The 16,006-nt window shown below is 33.9% G+C and overlaps 1 protein-coding gene across 3 annotated transcripts in view; it reads left to right on the forward strand.

The window, feature by feature from the left end:
• The window catches only part of Nab2 (Nuclear polyadenosine RNA-binding 2), a 61,289-nt gene that overhangs the window by 35,756 nt on the left and 9,527 nt on the right, over positions 1-16,006 (forward strand). For 2 of the 3 annotated variants that reach the window (XR_013016747.1, XM_076465465.1), the window contains exons 10-14: positions 296-629; positions 2,991-3,193; positions 4,412-4,541; positions 5,332-5,480; positions 7,607-7,695. Coding sequence is in view for 2 of the 3 variants with exons in the window: in XM_076465465.1 (XP_076321580.1) it covers positions 296-629; positions 2,991-3,193; positions 4,412-4,541; positions 5,332-5,480; positions 7,607-7,695 (905 nt within the window). In the remaining variant the exon portion in view is untranslated. The remainder of the gene's footprint in view (positions 1-295; positions 630-2,990; positions 3,194-4,411; positions 4,542-5,331; positions 5,481-7,606; positions 7,696-16,006) is intronic. The other variant, XM_076465467.1, reaches the window with a different exon arrangement.

Raw genomic sequence — 16,006 nt, forward strand, 5'->3', positions numbered from 1 at the left:
AATCGTCATATCTTGTATTTATAATAGGTGTCGTAATTAAGAATACCATAGCAAATTGGTCATACTGCACTCTAAGTCTGTTTGATTTCTTTAATTTTTTTGATGCAACATTATGTTATTTCTGATCATTCTGCATATGCAGCATTGTCTTTGACAAGCTGTTAGAATTGTAGAAAGACTTATGATAATAGGTCTTACTTTTTTGTTTTTTATTATGGTAGAATATGTATAATGTATCAGTTTCAGTTTTGTTGTTGTTTTCTATTTATGATTAGAGTTTTAATCATCTTGCTAGATTATTTCACCTTGGGAGACCCATCAGATGAAGAACCAGTTATAGGAGAAGCTGTTCAAACTGGTCAGAGTTCTTTTGCAGAATCTTCAAACCTGCAACTACAAGACTATAATGAAGTGGATGAAGATTTGCCAAAAGGAAAAATAGAATCTGGAGATTCTAGGAAAATTGAATTCTACACTGCTAGTAACTCAGTAGCAACTGTTATTCCTCTGAAAAGCCAGAATAAATTGACAATTTCTGGGAAGATGCCAATATTGACAACATTGCCATCTGGTGGATCAGCTGTTACTCAAAGGACCAAGAGGAAAATTCCTATAAACTGTGAAGACAGGTTGGTGATATGCAAACATATTGAAATATTGTTAAGCACTTTATTGTCTAACTTGAAATTAGGCCAGTCCAAAATCTATTTCTTTCTGTGTGGATGTAAAACCTTTTACTACAGGCTTGGTATATGCAAGTTTGTCTACATATTTGTACATGTTAATTACTTGCACTATAACTTTTGATACAGCATGTGTATCTTCTCAAAATTTGGCTGACTTTAGTAAAGATTACAAGTGATTTGTATACAAAAAAATTGGATTTTTTTAATGTAATATTTTTATTAAAGATTTGTTCATAAAAATAAAGTGTATTTTGTTACTTGTCTGAGTGTAAAGTAATTTCATGTTATGATAAAAAGAACTTTTTCCAAAAAATCTTAAATATTACTTGCATAATCTTTAAAACCTCCTAAATTTAATTCAGATGTTTGTTTTCAATAAGACTGTTTTATGTTATTTTATATGCTGTAACAATGTGAAGTCTGTCATTTGACCAACCTCATAACCATCATAAAAATTAAGTAATAAATATAAATTATACTTTTTTTATGCTAGAATGACAACATATTATAACAGGAAAATACAAATGTTCAGTCTAAGTAGCTTAAGTCTCATAACGCTATATATGAACATATATGTTTACTATTTTTTATTGTACTGACCTTCCAGTCATGCCTACGTAACATTACATAACAAGTATTGATGTGTTTTAGTGGACTAGTGGTTTGTAATGTACACTTACATTTAATTTATTGTACATTTTATATGTATATAGATTATTATTATTATTATTATTATTATTATTTAGAAATAATTTATTAAACTTATTTAGCAGACCGAAGACACAACCTACCTTCATAAAATCTTGGTTTGAAAGAATGTGGTATCCTTTTTATAGATTAAAATGGCTGAGAAAACCATAAAGGGGACATTCTAAGCTATTGATTCGTCATTCACTTGTCATATATTGACTGTGTAATTCAATACATAAACTATATCTCAGCATAGAAACTATTTAATTTTAAATAGTGCTGCTCTGTGTGTTTAATTCAATACATAAGCCATATTTCACCATAGAAACTAATTTTAAATAGTGCTGCATTCAACATACCACATGACTAACTGAAACCTGTATTTAGGTTTGTCCTTTTAATATTTAATTTTAAGTTAAGAAATTAATTCATATTTAATATCAAAGTTTAAATTATAATCTACAATTTTATTCCAAACTTATTGATATAAATTCACAAAATAGTAGTTCAATAAAATTTTGAATGTATATCAACAAATGTAATGACATGGCCTTTGACCTATGACCAGAAGCAAAAGGGTTTATGCATACACATCCCAGTCATCTTTTACACTATATGTCTGTAGCTTATAGTGGTAATGTTCTCCAATCAATGTTTGTAAAAGCAGGTTTCATAGTATAAATATGTCTAAGAATTATGTTTCTAGACATTTTTGATAATTAGTGATTCTTTCTGAAAATTGGTTTGATGTTCTGCAAATTTCCTTTTTAAAAACTGTAATAAGGTATAATGTATGGATTTGTGTAACATAGCTTAGAGACTTCCTAGTAATTGGAGCACATTGGGGCTGTGGGTGTGCTATGAGAAGAAGGGTCAAATCCTACTATTTGGTCAGACAAGAACTGATGCTTTTAATTAACTGTGTTCCCCATATGGTATCAGCTCAAATTCAAGATCTACTTATATGCAGATAGCCCTTTACGTAGCTCTTCATTAAAACTCTGGAACAAGCAGTCTTCTGGTAATTACAACATAAATTAAAATTTTTCTTTTTTTGATTAGGGCATAGCCCAGATATTTCTGTTGTGATAAGATCAGATTTTTTTTGTAATAATAGCACATGTCTATGATTATTTGTGTTATTACAACACAAATTAAAGATTTATTTTGTTATTTGAATAGAGGGCCATGGATTATTCTTGTAATTACAACAAAACCTGATGTTTCTTCTGGTGATTAAAACATATTCTTTAGAAGAAGATTTTGTCTCATTGTTTGTATGTCTTCATTAATTTTTCAAGTGGTCTTAATCTTAAGAAGTGATAAACATTAATCTAGAACATGATCATTAGTAATGACTAGTGCCAGGGTTACACTGACATGATTTTCTGTATATAAAATCATTGATTTGTACTTGACATGTCATGCTTACAACTTAGCTTTGAAATTTAGTGTTATAATATAATATGCATGAATATATATATATGTGTGTGTGTGTGTGTGTGTGTACACAAGTTTTTATAAATGAAAAATAAAAGTAGTAAGCTATTTTTAAAGAGTGTAACAAAAAGAGAATGAGAAACTTTTCTGTAATTTTATTTTCTTTCACTTCAGCAGCTTAGAAGACAAGCAAACAAGTCCCAGGTTTGTGGTTACCCTAGAAGGGATTAGACCTGATCATTTTGCCAAAAAATGTAAAGTGAGAAGGACTGTCCTGTCAGATGATAAGTCATATGACTATGAAGATGATATAGAACTACTGACCCAGGAAGATGAAATAACTCAAGATGATCTGAACACTGATTATCCCATGGAAGGTGAGTTTGGTTAACAAATTGAAATAATTTGTGTAAAATTAAACTTGTATATGTTGTTTCTATTAATATTGCAGTTTTATTTACAATGTCTGCCATTTCATGCAGCATTCTTGTCTCTCTTAACAAATAATCAATTTTCATGTATTCTTCAGATACTGGGAACAAAATATATTGTAGAAGGCCTATGTGTGTGTTTCTAATAGTAGTAATGTATATATGTAAACCTGTCATCGTCAGGTTCACCGAAGAAGGTCGAAACGTTGTTTGCTCCTCTACGTGAAATATTTTCTCAACCCAAACGAGCCGTTTTTACATATATATTTCTACAAATGGGTTTTCTCGACATCACTGGGTAGTAATGTATCATAATTGTAGAGAAAGAAAATATTGACTAACATCTCAGTCCATTTTGTGTGTTAATTATCATTAGTTATCAATATTTAACTTCTCTGTGAAACTAATATATGAGGTGCACAAAGTTATGGATATGATATGCACTAAGAAGATTTCTTTCGTTGTGGATTTTCACCTAAATCTGAGAGGGTTTGGACATGATGAATAGATGTAATATACACTAGTGGAGATTTATATTCAAAGAGTATTTAGATTTAAGTTGCACAGGAGACAAGCTCCCTCCAGGAGATCCACTCTAATAAATCTAGAACTGTTCCATCAGTATTGTAGCCTTGGGATAACTAGGTAAGTCAGCAGAAACTTCAGGATTTACAATGTAAAATCCATAGTTTCATTACCTTTGGTAGACAGAGTACAGATAGCCCATTATTTTCAGCTTTGTGCTTAAAATAAATTTCATGAACATATTTTAGAAACTTGTTGTTTGCTAAGTATGTTATCCCATTATAATGAGAAAAGTTTTAGTTGGACTACTGTTTTATTATATTAGCATTACAAATTCTTGTTCCATGATATAGTAATGTATGAACCACACCTTGAAAAGAACCATGCTAAAAATACTCTTACTAAGTAAGTGTTTCTAAAACAAATGATTTGCCTGTTGGTATCTTCCAAGGACATAAGGAAGACTTATTTCTGAGAATCAATAATTTATCAGTACAGTTTATGTAATATATTCAACTGCATTTCACTTATCATTTCCTTGCATTGTTACTCTGGAAAACTTTAAATATAAAATTCTTTAATTTTCTAATGAATTAATTACAAGTTAAAATTTGAATTTAATCTTTTTGCATTTAAAAGAAATTATGGAAGAAGAAGAAGTATTTGATGCCCCCCCAAAAAAACTAAAACTCCGAGAAAGATGTAAATATTGGCCTGGGTGTAAAAATGGTGAAAAATGTCCCTATCATCACCCCACAGTTCAGTGCAAGTAAGTATTAGTACATAATATTGATCTGTTGTGTTGATCACGATGCATACCACTGTATTGAAACAAATATATTTATTTTTGTTACATTATTAGTATATGGTAACTGCCAAAAACTTGAAATATTTACATTTCTGTATCTAAATCTGTGTACTTTTTTCTCCTTGACTAAAGTATCAAAATACTGAATATCAGTTATATATAAAAATGTTTACAGGTTGTTGTTTTGTTTTCAGTATTATGGAATCTTCAACTCAGTCAGCCCTTACTTAGGAAGGTTGTACTACTTATAAGACACACGTAACTTGTTGTTGTACGTTTTTGCATCCAGTAATTGAAATATATAATTCTCATCTGTATAAAGATATTCTGATTCGCAGTATTTTATATTTCAAGTTACATTTGCATCAACTCTTAGTATTACAATTAATTATCTTTATGCAAGAACACTATTAATTTTATCCTTTATATTTATAGATGTATATAGCATATATTACATGGCTGAATAAGTAAATTATATTTAATGACACACAAAAATAGATACAAAGGTAGATTATATTTAATGACACACAAAAATAGATACAAAGGTAGCTTTAAAGGTTTGTTTAATGAAATTATAGTGAAAGGTAAGAAAAATGTTTTTTTGTCTTTTTATTTTTGTGGTTCAGTTGTTTTTCGTTATAATAGATTTCTGGGAAATGTGTATATAACAAGCTGTAGGTAAAATCGTTATTTTTAATCATTAAAATAAATATTTGGATTTGGGATGTAATTTAATCTTTTGTGATTTCAGAGCTTTTCCCAACTGTAAGTTTGGTGAGAAGTGTTTATACATTCACCCTAATTGTAAGTATGATGCTGGATGCACCAGAAAGGACTGTCCATTTACTCATGCCAGTAAACGTACGTTTAGTGCTTCAGTCAGTCCTCCTGTATACATAGGTAAAGAAATGTATAACATTTATGTTGCTTTATCAATTATAAGAGATTTCAGTTTCTGTCATGTTCAAAATAATCATCTTTGGATAGCTTTTGTTACTTTACAGGAGTCTTTACTGGACCATGTAATTTCATTTTGTGTTGAAAACAAACAACTTGTTCCTTTGGCTAATGTTTGTCAGGACTTACTGTTTGTGCTGTACTATTGAAATAGAAGACCACAACTTTGTGGTTGTTTAGATGTTATGGTGATGGTGTGTGTGTGTGTGTGCTAATTTCACCAAAATATGTTTGTAAAAGTCTAATGTTTGTGGTGTACTATCATATGAGTGCTTAGTTGTTATAGGGATGGTACAAAGTGCTACTTCTACCTGTCTATGTTTGTCAAAGTCTACTGTTTGTGATGTACTATCATATGAGTGTTTAGATGTTATGGTGATGGTATAAAGTGCGACTTCTACCTGTCTATGTTTGTTAAAGTCTGTTGTTTATGAAAAAGAAGGCCACTATCATGTGGATGTTAAATGTTTCCTATGTCAGCTAAAGTTATTCTTTCTATGGTCCAAGAGAACAGTGACATGAATTAGGGAGACAAACAGATAATAAGACAAACAAAAATATTCTGGAAGTTAATGAACCAGTACATACGAATTCCATCACTGTTTCATTGCATAGGAAACTATTGTCTTTAAAAGCAGATGCAAGAATTCCTGGATAACTGGAATTAGAACTGAGAATGGTGTAAAATCATAATGTGGGATGATAAGTTTTAGTTAGATTGTAGTTTGGTGGAATACAGTTCAGATCTGATTGCATTGTTCCTGCAGTGAAATAAGTTGAGCATACTGTTATAGTTTGGGACCATTTCAGCTAGTGGGAACTTGGTTCGTTGGGAAGAGAGATAGGAAATGTAACTATCATTGATCGTCTCCAATTAGGAAAGCCCACACCTCTAACATCAGGATAATACATCATACCACATTTCATCTACTATTATTGATTGGTTTGAGGTAAATAATGTTCAGACAATAGACCAAGAGTGAATGGAGTTGAGCTGTTGATGAGTTAGCATTTTGACTGAAAGAAATGATAAGACAGTTTCTGAAATTTCATGAAATAACTAACTACATGGAAGCAAGTTTAAAAACTAATGTATCACAATTTAACTTTTTGAGAGCTTTAATTGAATTTCTATATAAATTAATAAAAGTTTTTATTTTTCCAGTTTACCATTTAACAATCTTTAATAGGACTTTGAATAAATGTATTAATCTCTGTTCCCATTTATGGTCCAGCAGCTTTGTTCAACAAAATTATATATGTTAACATGAAAAACAATAATTGATACTTTTAAAACATTTAACTGGTTAGTTAAGGTTGAAAAAATCAAAAACACTGACAACTCTCTGAAAACGTTTTGTGTCAAAAGAATAAATAATTAAAATATGAAAAATGTAATAATTTTATCATTTTGGAAAGATAAAGCAACTTCTTTCTTTGGGTCACTTTCAAGGAGAGTCTATTTTCTGAAATATCATTTAGTTTTCAGGTTTATTCATCAAAATACAAAACACATGCTGCAAAGTGTTAAGCGAAGCTGTATTTCACTTTTCCTAATCAGGTTTAAAGTTTTCCTCCCAACTGTTATAAACAGTGTAGAATACTTTCCCAAAAATTTTGAACTAGTGTTTAACTAGATAAAACAGTATGATTTTGTTTGTTCTAAGAACACACAGAGGCAATTTAAAGGCTCTTAATTTCAGTTTTCATATATAGAATACTATTATTAATATAATTTCAATTATTATCAATTATTGCAGTTTTACAGACTTTGAATAAATACTGAGGAGGTATTGCATATTAATATTTTTTTGCTTGACCAGTGTTGGTTAAATTGTTGAATTCAAGTAGTTTTATTTATTTTAACTGGTGTATTTCCAGTAACTAAATATGTTGAGAAAAGATACCTTTAAATATGTTAATAATTGAATAAGAAATGTTCCAATAATTTTCTGATATTTATGCAACTAATATTAAATTTTAATGGGAATTTGTATTGTAACATACTATTATTTATGATTAATCTTTTTAACTCTATTTAGATTCTTAAACTTTATTTTTTCTGACAGTTTCCAGTCCTAGGGTATCTACAACTAAAGCCCCATGCAAGTTTTTCCCTAAATGTAGAAATACCAACTGTCCATACTTTCATCCAATGGTTAGTTTATTTCTTTAAATGACAAAACTCTGTTGTTGAATGTTTATTGAAGTTTCGTGCAATAGTTCTCTTTTTATCAAAAACTTGTATCTTGCAGGAAATTATTTCTTTAATTTTTTTTTCACCCTCAGTAGTTTTGTTTTATAATGATGATTAACAAAGAAAAACCAATCCTTCTGTCTTAAGCTAGAATAAGTTGTTGAACACAATAATATTTTCTGTTAACCCTTTTGCAACAATCTTGATATAATATACACGAGTTAAGTATTTATACTATAACTTTTGATGCAGGATGTATACCTTCACAAAATTTGGTAGACTTTTAGTAAAGATTGCAAGTCTTTTGTAGATGAAAATTAAGATATTTTAATGAAGTGTTTTTATCAAAGATTTATTTGTGATAATATCAAGTCTATGTCATTACTAGTCCAAGTGCCAAGTGATTTTCATGTTATGATTAAAAACTGTGCTTCATCCCAGAAATCTCAAATAATAATTGCATAATCTCTAAAACCTCCTAAATACATTTCAAACATTTGTTTTCAATAAGAATTTATATTTTGTCTGTTATTTTCTGAACCCTAACTACAGAGGGTATGTAAATAAGGAAATAATTATAAATCATCCTTTTTTCATTCTAAAATGACTACTAGTTGTAACACAAAAACACATATTTTCAGTCTAAATATCTTAAATCTTATAACATTATACATTTATACATTTATATATAGTTATTATATTTTTATTATAATGCCTTTCCAGTTGTGCCTGGCTAACAATACAGAACTTGCAACCCTTGGTGTGGATTCCTGTACATGATGAGGGGACTTCCCAGTTCTGTTCCCAGTTTACCTCCTCTGGGATCTAAACATCCACCCATGTGTTTGCCATGTGTGGTGACCCATGAAGGGAAGGAAAGGATTTTGGTGGTTGAGGGGTCCAACCCTGACACACTACTTTGGCCTTGAATTCCTGTAGACAGGCGGCCTTGGGGTTGGCTCCCTTGGGTCATTCGGCTGGTCCACTTGGGCTAAGATCAACCATGTAGCAGTGTTGGATGTTCTCAACAGGTTTTGTGGACATTGTATTTATGCTAGCATTTGGGAATAGTGCTCACGAAACCCTGGTGTTGCTGCAGTGTCCATGTTTGGCATTGTAGTGTGTCCTCTTGTAGGGCTCCATGGTGGGTGGGGTCAGTGGACACTGAAATATTCCTTTTTTTATTATGGATCCTCCAAATAAAAACTTAAATAAAATAGTAAAAAAACAGTTCATAGGTAAACGACCATATCTTGAAGATTCTGAGCAGCAATCTTCAACATCTGTAATTTTTTATACTACATTTATACTACATTCCTCCACCGAAGGAATTTCTGCAGTGAGGCATATCTCCACTCACAGAGATGGAATTACGATGCTGACCAATGTCCTCGTTCTGATGTTTGCATCACCACGTCCACCTGCAACCATAAGGGAGATTATCTTAATTGTAGGGTATGGCCATACATTCCAAACCCTCTCAGATTTTTCCAGTATCAGGAGTTTGGTCACTTGAAGATGTCATGTCATGGTTCCTTGACGTGTGCTCATTGCAGTGGCAAGGACCACAATGCCTGTGAGTGTGAAACGGACCCTCACTGTGTCAGTACAATGACTCTCACCAGTTCTACTTTTGTTCTTGCCCTAAATGGTTGGAAGAAAAAGAGGTGCAGCTTTTGAAAACGATTCATATCATTACTTATCCTGAGGCTCAAAAATTGCTGTCCAACATCTCATCTCTGATGTATGCTGCTGCACTTCTTTCCACAACTACAGTGGAAGTGCAGACAGATCTCTCTATGCCTCCAAAAGAATCATTCTAAAACCAAATGAAAAGTCTTTTGACCTCCATGGTTATAAAAGTTGATGAATCAACTTCAAAACCCATCTCTATCCCTAACATACATTCCAGCAACTCACAAGATCCACTTTCTTTGGTTCCAGGTACAGGCATTTCCTTGTGCATATCTTCTTCTCCCACCCCAAGATGCAGAACGGTCATTCGTTCACATCCTCAGTCGCTGGAATCCTCTTCCAACAGCAAAGATCTGCTCAGTTGACCCAAAGCACGATCTAGCAAAGACCTCCCTTGAATAAAGATAGTAAAGAAAAAAGATGTGATCATAAACAAAAGGGTTCTCCACCCAATTCACCTACACATTAATAAAAATTGTCACCTTGATACAATGGAACAGTTGAGGTTTATGTTCTAATTTGGATGACATCAAAACATGATTGCTTCCTACCATCCTGTATGTCTTTCCTTACAAGAAACATTTTTGAAACTTGCCGATACAGTCACTTTTCAGTGGTTTTCTTTCTACAAAAATGACAGGCTGTGTGATGGACAGGGGTGGCACTATTGGTTGATCAGCATATGGCTGCTTAACACACTCTACATACATTCACTGTTTGTTCTATCTACCTGTCACCTGGACAGACCTATGACCAATTAGACCTTGATGCTCTCATTGAACAGTTGCCGTCTCCCCTTTTAATCCTGTTGGAATTTAATGGACATCATCCCCTCTGGGGAAGTGCTGATATTGATAGGAGGGATTGCTCTGTAAAGCGTATGCTCTCTGATCACAACTTTTTTCTTTTCAATACTGGTTCTTCTACTTATTTTCATGCACCTAGTCAGTCCTTTACTGCTATTGACCTGTCAATTTGCTCCCTTTCACTATTCTCCCATTTTTCATGGAGTCTTGACAGTAATGCATGAGGCAGTGAACATTTTCCTGTAATTTTGAGAGAGACCAGCCATGGTCGATGCCACCTGACCCATATGCCCCATATGCTGGATCAAGCAAACTGGACCTCTTTCACTGCTCTCACAAAACTTGATCCTGCCATCACCTGTAAACCATCAATAAACAATTGTGTGGCAGCAGTACCTGAGTGTATTATATAAGCAACTGTTTAATGTATTCCTGAAACCTCGACATATTTTCCATGATATCCTCATCTGTGGTGGAATCCTTTCTGCCACATGGCATGGAAGGCTCATAAATGGCCCTGGGATACTTTTTTTAGGTATTCCACACTCTCACACTGCATCACTTTCCAGCAGGCTCATGCACATGCTCTGTGTGTAAAAAGTCAAAGCCAGAAGGAATCTTGGATTAAGTTCACAACCAGCATTTCTTTTACCACCAGTTCCAAAGTCAGATGGAACAAAATTCGAAAGGTCAGTGGGCAATAGGGTCATTCCATGTCAAATCATCCAGATTTTGGAAAATTTTCCAGGTGACCCCCTTAGAGGATACTTTAAAAAAGTATAACTCAAAAGGTAGGTTGAACACCATCATGGTATTTTTTGTAGATCATATTCAGAGATGTAAGAATATATGATAAAAATCTGAAAAGGTTGAATAACTGGTGACATGGTCAAACTGTGGCCTGAAGTAGGGCTATTTTTAGCTAGATCATAAAAAGTTGCATGCAACTACATTTTTTTACAGGAGATCTAATGGATTTTTAATTACAACAATTGCTGATTTATCAACTGATATGTTATAGGATATTTGAAAAAAAAGTTAGCTTTGTATCTTATTAAGTCTCAGAGCTATGGCTTATTAAATAAACCAATGTTTTTTTACAATTTTGGGTTTTCAGCTGATTTTACAGCCTCACTATGAAAATCCTGAGAGAGATAAACTTGGTTTGAGACCATTTTTTAATTCTATGGGATTAATTCAGTCAGTGTAGCAAATTTCAGCCTTCTACCCCCTTCTTTCTCTTGCAGCTTTAAGCAGCCAAAGTTGCCCAAAAATGAATTCACCAAAAATACAAAAAAATTAAATTTTTCAGGGCTGTAAATCAGAAACTATTAGAGATATTGATCTAATATTTGGCAATTTTTCATTATATGGGTAGATGAACACGTGAATTTTTTCAAGGCATTCTGTGGGGTCACCTGCAGCCTCCTGGATGATTTGACATGGAATGACCCAATATAACTCTGTCCCCCTCTTGATCTTGCTCTTTGATGGTACAGAGCATCACCGATACTCTAGGTGAAAGCTTTTGTCAGGTATCTAGCACTTCTGCTTCTTCCTCCATCTTCTTAGCCATCAAGACTCAGGCAGAGTGATCAACTCTTTCCTTTTGAGCTGATTGTCTTTATGATTATAATCATCCCTTTACAGCTGGTGGAACTCAAACAGGCAGTACATCGGTTGGACCTGATAATGTACAATATGAAATGCTGCACCATCTATCACCACTTTCTTTTCAAGCTGATTGACTTTATGACTATAATCTTCCCTTTACACTGGTGGAACTCAAACTGGCCCTTTATCGGTCTGGCAGTACATCGGTTGGACATGATAATGTACACTGTGAGATGCTGCAATCTATGACCTCTTTCCTTTTGAGCTCTATACTATCATCCCTTTAAGCTGGTGGAATTCAAACTGGCCCTTCATCGGTCTGGTAGTACATCAGTTGCACCTGATAATTTACACTATGAAATGCTGTGCCATCTATCTCCTGCTTCTCTTGCTATTCTTCTGATTGTTTTTAAACGGATCTGGCAGGAGAATGTTTTTTCCTGATGGCTGGTGCCAGGCTATTGTCCTGCCTTTCTCTAGGCCTGGGAAGGATCCCAAGATTCCTTCAAACTTTCACCCAATTGCTTTGATGAGCTGTCTCTGTGAGACCTTAAAGAGGATGTTTAATGCTTGTCTTGTCTGGTTCCTCAAATCAAACAACCTCCTGTTGCCTACCCAGTGTAGGTTCCAATGACAGCACTCCACTGTGGACCACATGACTCGACTTGAGGCATAAATCAGAGAAGTCTTTCTCAAACAACAACATCTTGTATCAATATTCTTTGACATTAAGAAGGCTTATGATACAACATGGAGGTATGGCATTTTGCGATACCTCCATATATGTATATATTATATGGGTTGTGTGGGAATTTGCCCATTTTTATTAAAAAATTTTTAATGGATAGTAGATTTCAAGTTTATGTAGGCTCAACATTTTCCAATATAAAGATAAGTGCCATCACTGAACAACTCCCTCTTACTGTTGCAAATGGGCTCTATGTCAACGACTTTCACATTTCATATCAGTTGTTGAACATGTGGTATATTGAGTGGCAGTTACAGACTGCCCTCAGTTGTTTACTGAAGTGGACCACAACAAATGGCTTTAACTTCTCTCTCTCTAAAACCATTTGCATGCATTTTTGCCACCAACGGGATATTCATCCTGATCCTGAACTCTGTATTGGTGAAGTTGTGCTGCCTGTGGTCCCTGCGACAAAATTCTTGGTGCTTATCTTTGAACATAAGTTGACCTTTATACCACATATCAAGCAGCTGTGAGTCAAATGTACAAGAGCACTGAACATCCTCCATGTCCTCTCTCTCACCACCTTGGGAGCAGTTTGATGTTCTGTGCTAAAGATGCATCATGCTCTTATTCAATCAAAACTCGACTATGGATCAGTAGTCTATGACTCTGCAAGGACCTTAGCCTTAAAGATGCTATACCCCATTTATCATCAAGGACTTTGGCTCTGCAATGGGGCTTTCCACACTTCCCCAGCTCAGAGCTTATACATAGATTCTCATGAACCTTCTTTGCACCTCTACTGTTTGCAACTATCTTTACTGTATGTTTTGAAACTATGTTCCTTACTAAAACATCCAACCTAGGGTTGTGTTTTCCTTTCTTAGTGGGCCATGCTTTCTCAAAACAGATAATCTGCCATTGCTCCTTTTGGCCTTCATATTCAGGTGCAGTTGGATGAATTGGGTCTGTCCTTGGATAACATTGTTGTATCCACTGGTTAGCCCATTCCACCATGGCTTCTTACAGTCCCAAAATGTGACCTGTCTTTAAGTCATCTGAGAAAAACATACACTCCAGATTGGAAATACTGTCTGTTATTCACTGAACATCTTTCAAAGCATCCTTCCATTCCTATTTATACAGATGGTTCGAAATCAGGTAACTGTGTGGGCTCTGCAATGGCTTGTTGTGGTTTGGTGGTTGTATGCAGAATGCCCTTCTGTGTTCTACAGAACTACAGCTTCTGTGTTCACTGCTGAACTGTATGCCATTTCTCTTGCCCTGGATCACGTAGAAGCTAAGCAGTACTCAAACTGCATTATTTATACTCACTTTCTTAGTTCTCTACTGGCTCTGGACTTTGGCTGTCTTGCTTCCGTGAGGATCGAAAAAGGAAGTTGTTCTAACTAGACTTTGCATTGGTCACAGTTTTTTAACTCATCGTTTTCTTTTATCTGGAACTGATGCATCAGTGTGTAGTCAGTGTAACACTCAGGTCACAATAAGCCACATTTAATTTTTAACTTTTTTACCTGATGTTTGGTGCAGATAGCCAAGCTGCTTTGTGCCGTAAAACACCAAAACCAACCAACCAACCAAAACTTGCACTGATGGTACTATATCCAATAATATGAAACTTACCTTTAGTATTTAATCTTAAATTACTATATCAATACCATTGAATTCTAGTATAATTTATCAAACTTAGTAACATCTGACGTGACTCACAAAAAAAAACAATATTTAGGTGTTTTTTCAATATTTACTTTTAAATTAAGAAATATATATAAATAACATATAATGCTACAATTTGCATTATAACCTACAATTTAATACCAGTATTATTGATATAAATTTCATAAAATAGTAGTTGAGTAAAATTTTGAATGCAAGTCAACAAAGGTGATGATGTTGCTTTTGACCTGTGACCCATCACAATAGGGTTAAATAAAAATAATTTTTAAAATTTAGATGTGACATGATACAAGAATAATCATTTTTTTATTTGTATAATATTTTCATAACAACAATATAAAGGGTTGTGTGAAAATATATTATATGGACTGTTGCTCATGCCATACTGTACAGATTTGTTGATTGAATGAGTACGAATCCCTAAATTATTTAAAAAACAAGTAGAGTGTAGATTATTAAGTCCATTTGTTGGGAATGTAAACTGTTTGTCGTGTGCTATTTTTTAACCTACCTTGTGGATAACCTATTAATAAAGGTATTGTTGAAGAAATTCAGGTGTCAGATTTTCAATATGGCACTTACCTCCTCTCACGTATTTGGTGATTCCCTCTACATATGAACTTTTACTTTACAAACTTTGTGCTCAATCCTCATTGGAATTTGTGTATTTTAACATGACTCTCATGTAACACATGACTCCCTTTACTCTCCTCTATTGAACCTTCTCTTTACCTTTGACATTGTTTGAGTTTAATTTATTTATTGCTGCATGTTTGACTTTGTTTCCTTCATGAAGTGGCTCATTTTGAACTTCATTTGATTTGTGCAACTAGATTACTTTTTTCTGTTTATCAGTTAATTCATGTTGCTTTATTTCTGCACTCGAGGTTTGGAAACTTTTCTGTGCAATGCATTCTGAAGTTCATCTCACCATTTTGTGGATTACAACAGCAACTAGCATTTTCTGTTGGTTTTAGGTTTAGGCAACCTACAAGCAGTCTACCTCTATAACTTTTGTAGTCCATTTGTTTCTGTAGGATCCTTATGTGCCACCTATTCCTCCTAACCCTTCCCTGTTTCTTCTATTTTGAGCACATTTTTTGTTAATTTCCTGAAGGTTTGGATCCTCTGGGAGCTTGACTGTAGGTGTTTCTATCCCCCTGGCTTCCCTTCATCAACAATCATTAGATGCTAATGGTTCTCTTCAAAGGTTTCATTATCCAGTTTCCTTTCCCTTCCCATCTCTTATTACTTATTTCCTTTCTTCCTACTTGAGATCTATGACATGCCCTTGTCTGTCATGGTTCAAGATTTATTTTGGATCAAGATATTGAACTGGTTTACCATTTCTGGGTGTTTTCTTCCTACTTTTTTGTTGTCCCATAACAACTGGGGATTGTTGGCCAGTCAATGATTCCTAACCTCAACTGCTTCATTGCACTCCCCAGATTCACCACAGAGTCTTTTTTTCACTGAGATTGGTGTTTTCACCTGATAATAAGTGCCAATAATGGATGTCTCCATTGCCTACTCCTATGTCCTGTTATCACTTCAATTTCAACCTTTTGTTTTGGTTTGTCTGTTGCTGGATGGTTTATCTGTTTCAGGCACTTTATTTGTGCCTTTTCCTCTTCATTTTGAGGCTCTAAAGTTGCAATTTCATTATTACATAACACATGGTTCCTTTTAGTTAATTCTGAGCAGGAGTTGACCACTCAAACATATCACCTCCTTTTTGTAGCAGCTCTAGGGACTAGTTGTTTACATT

The sequence above is a fragment of the Tachypleus tridentatus genome, chromosome 10 (genome assembly GCF_004210375.1).
Source record: "Tachypleus tridentatus isolate NWPU-2018 chromosome 10, ASM421037v1, whole genome shotgun sequence".
In the NCBI taxonomy this organism is placed as follows: Eukaryota; Metazoa; Arthropoda; class Merostomata; order Xiphosura; family Limulidae; genus Tachypleus; species Tachypleus tridentatus.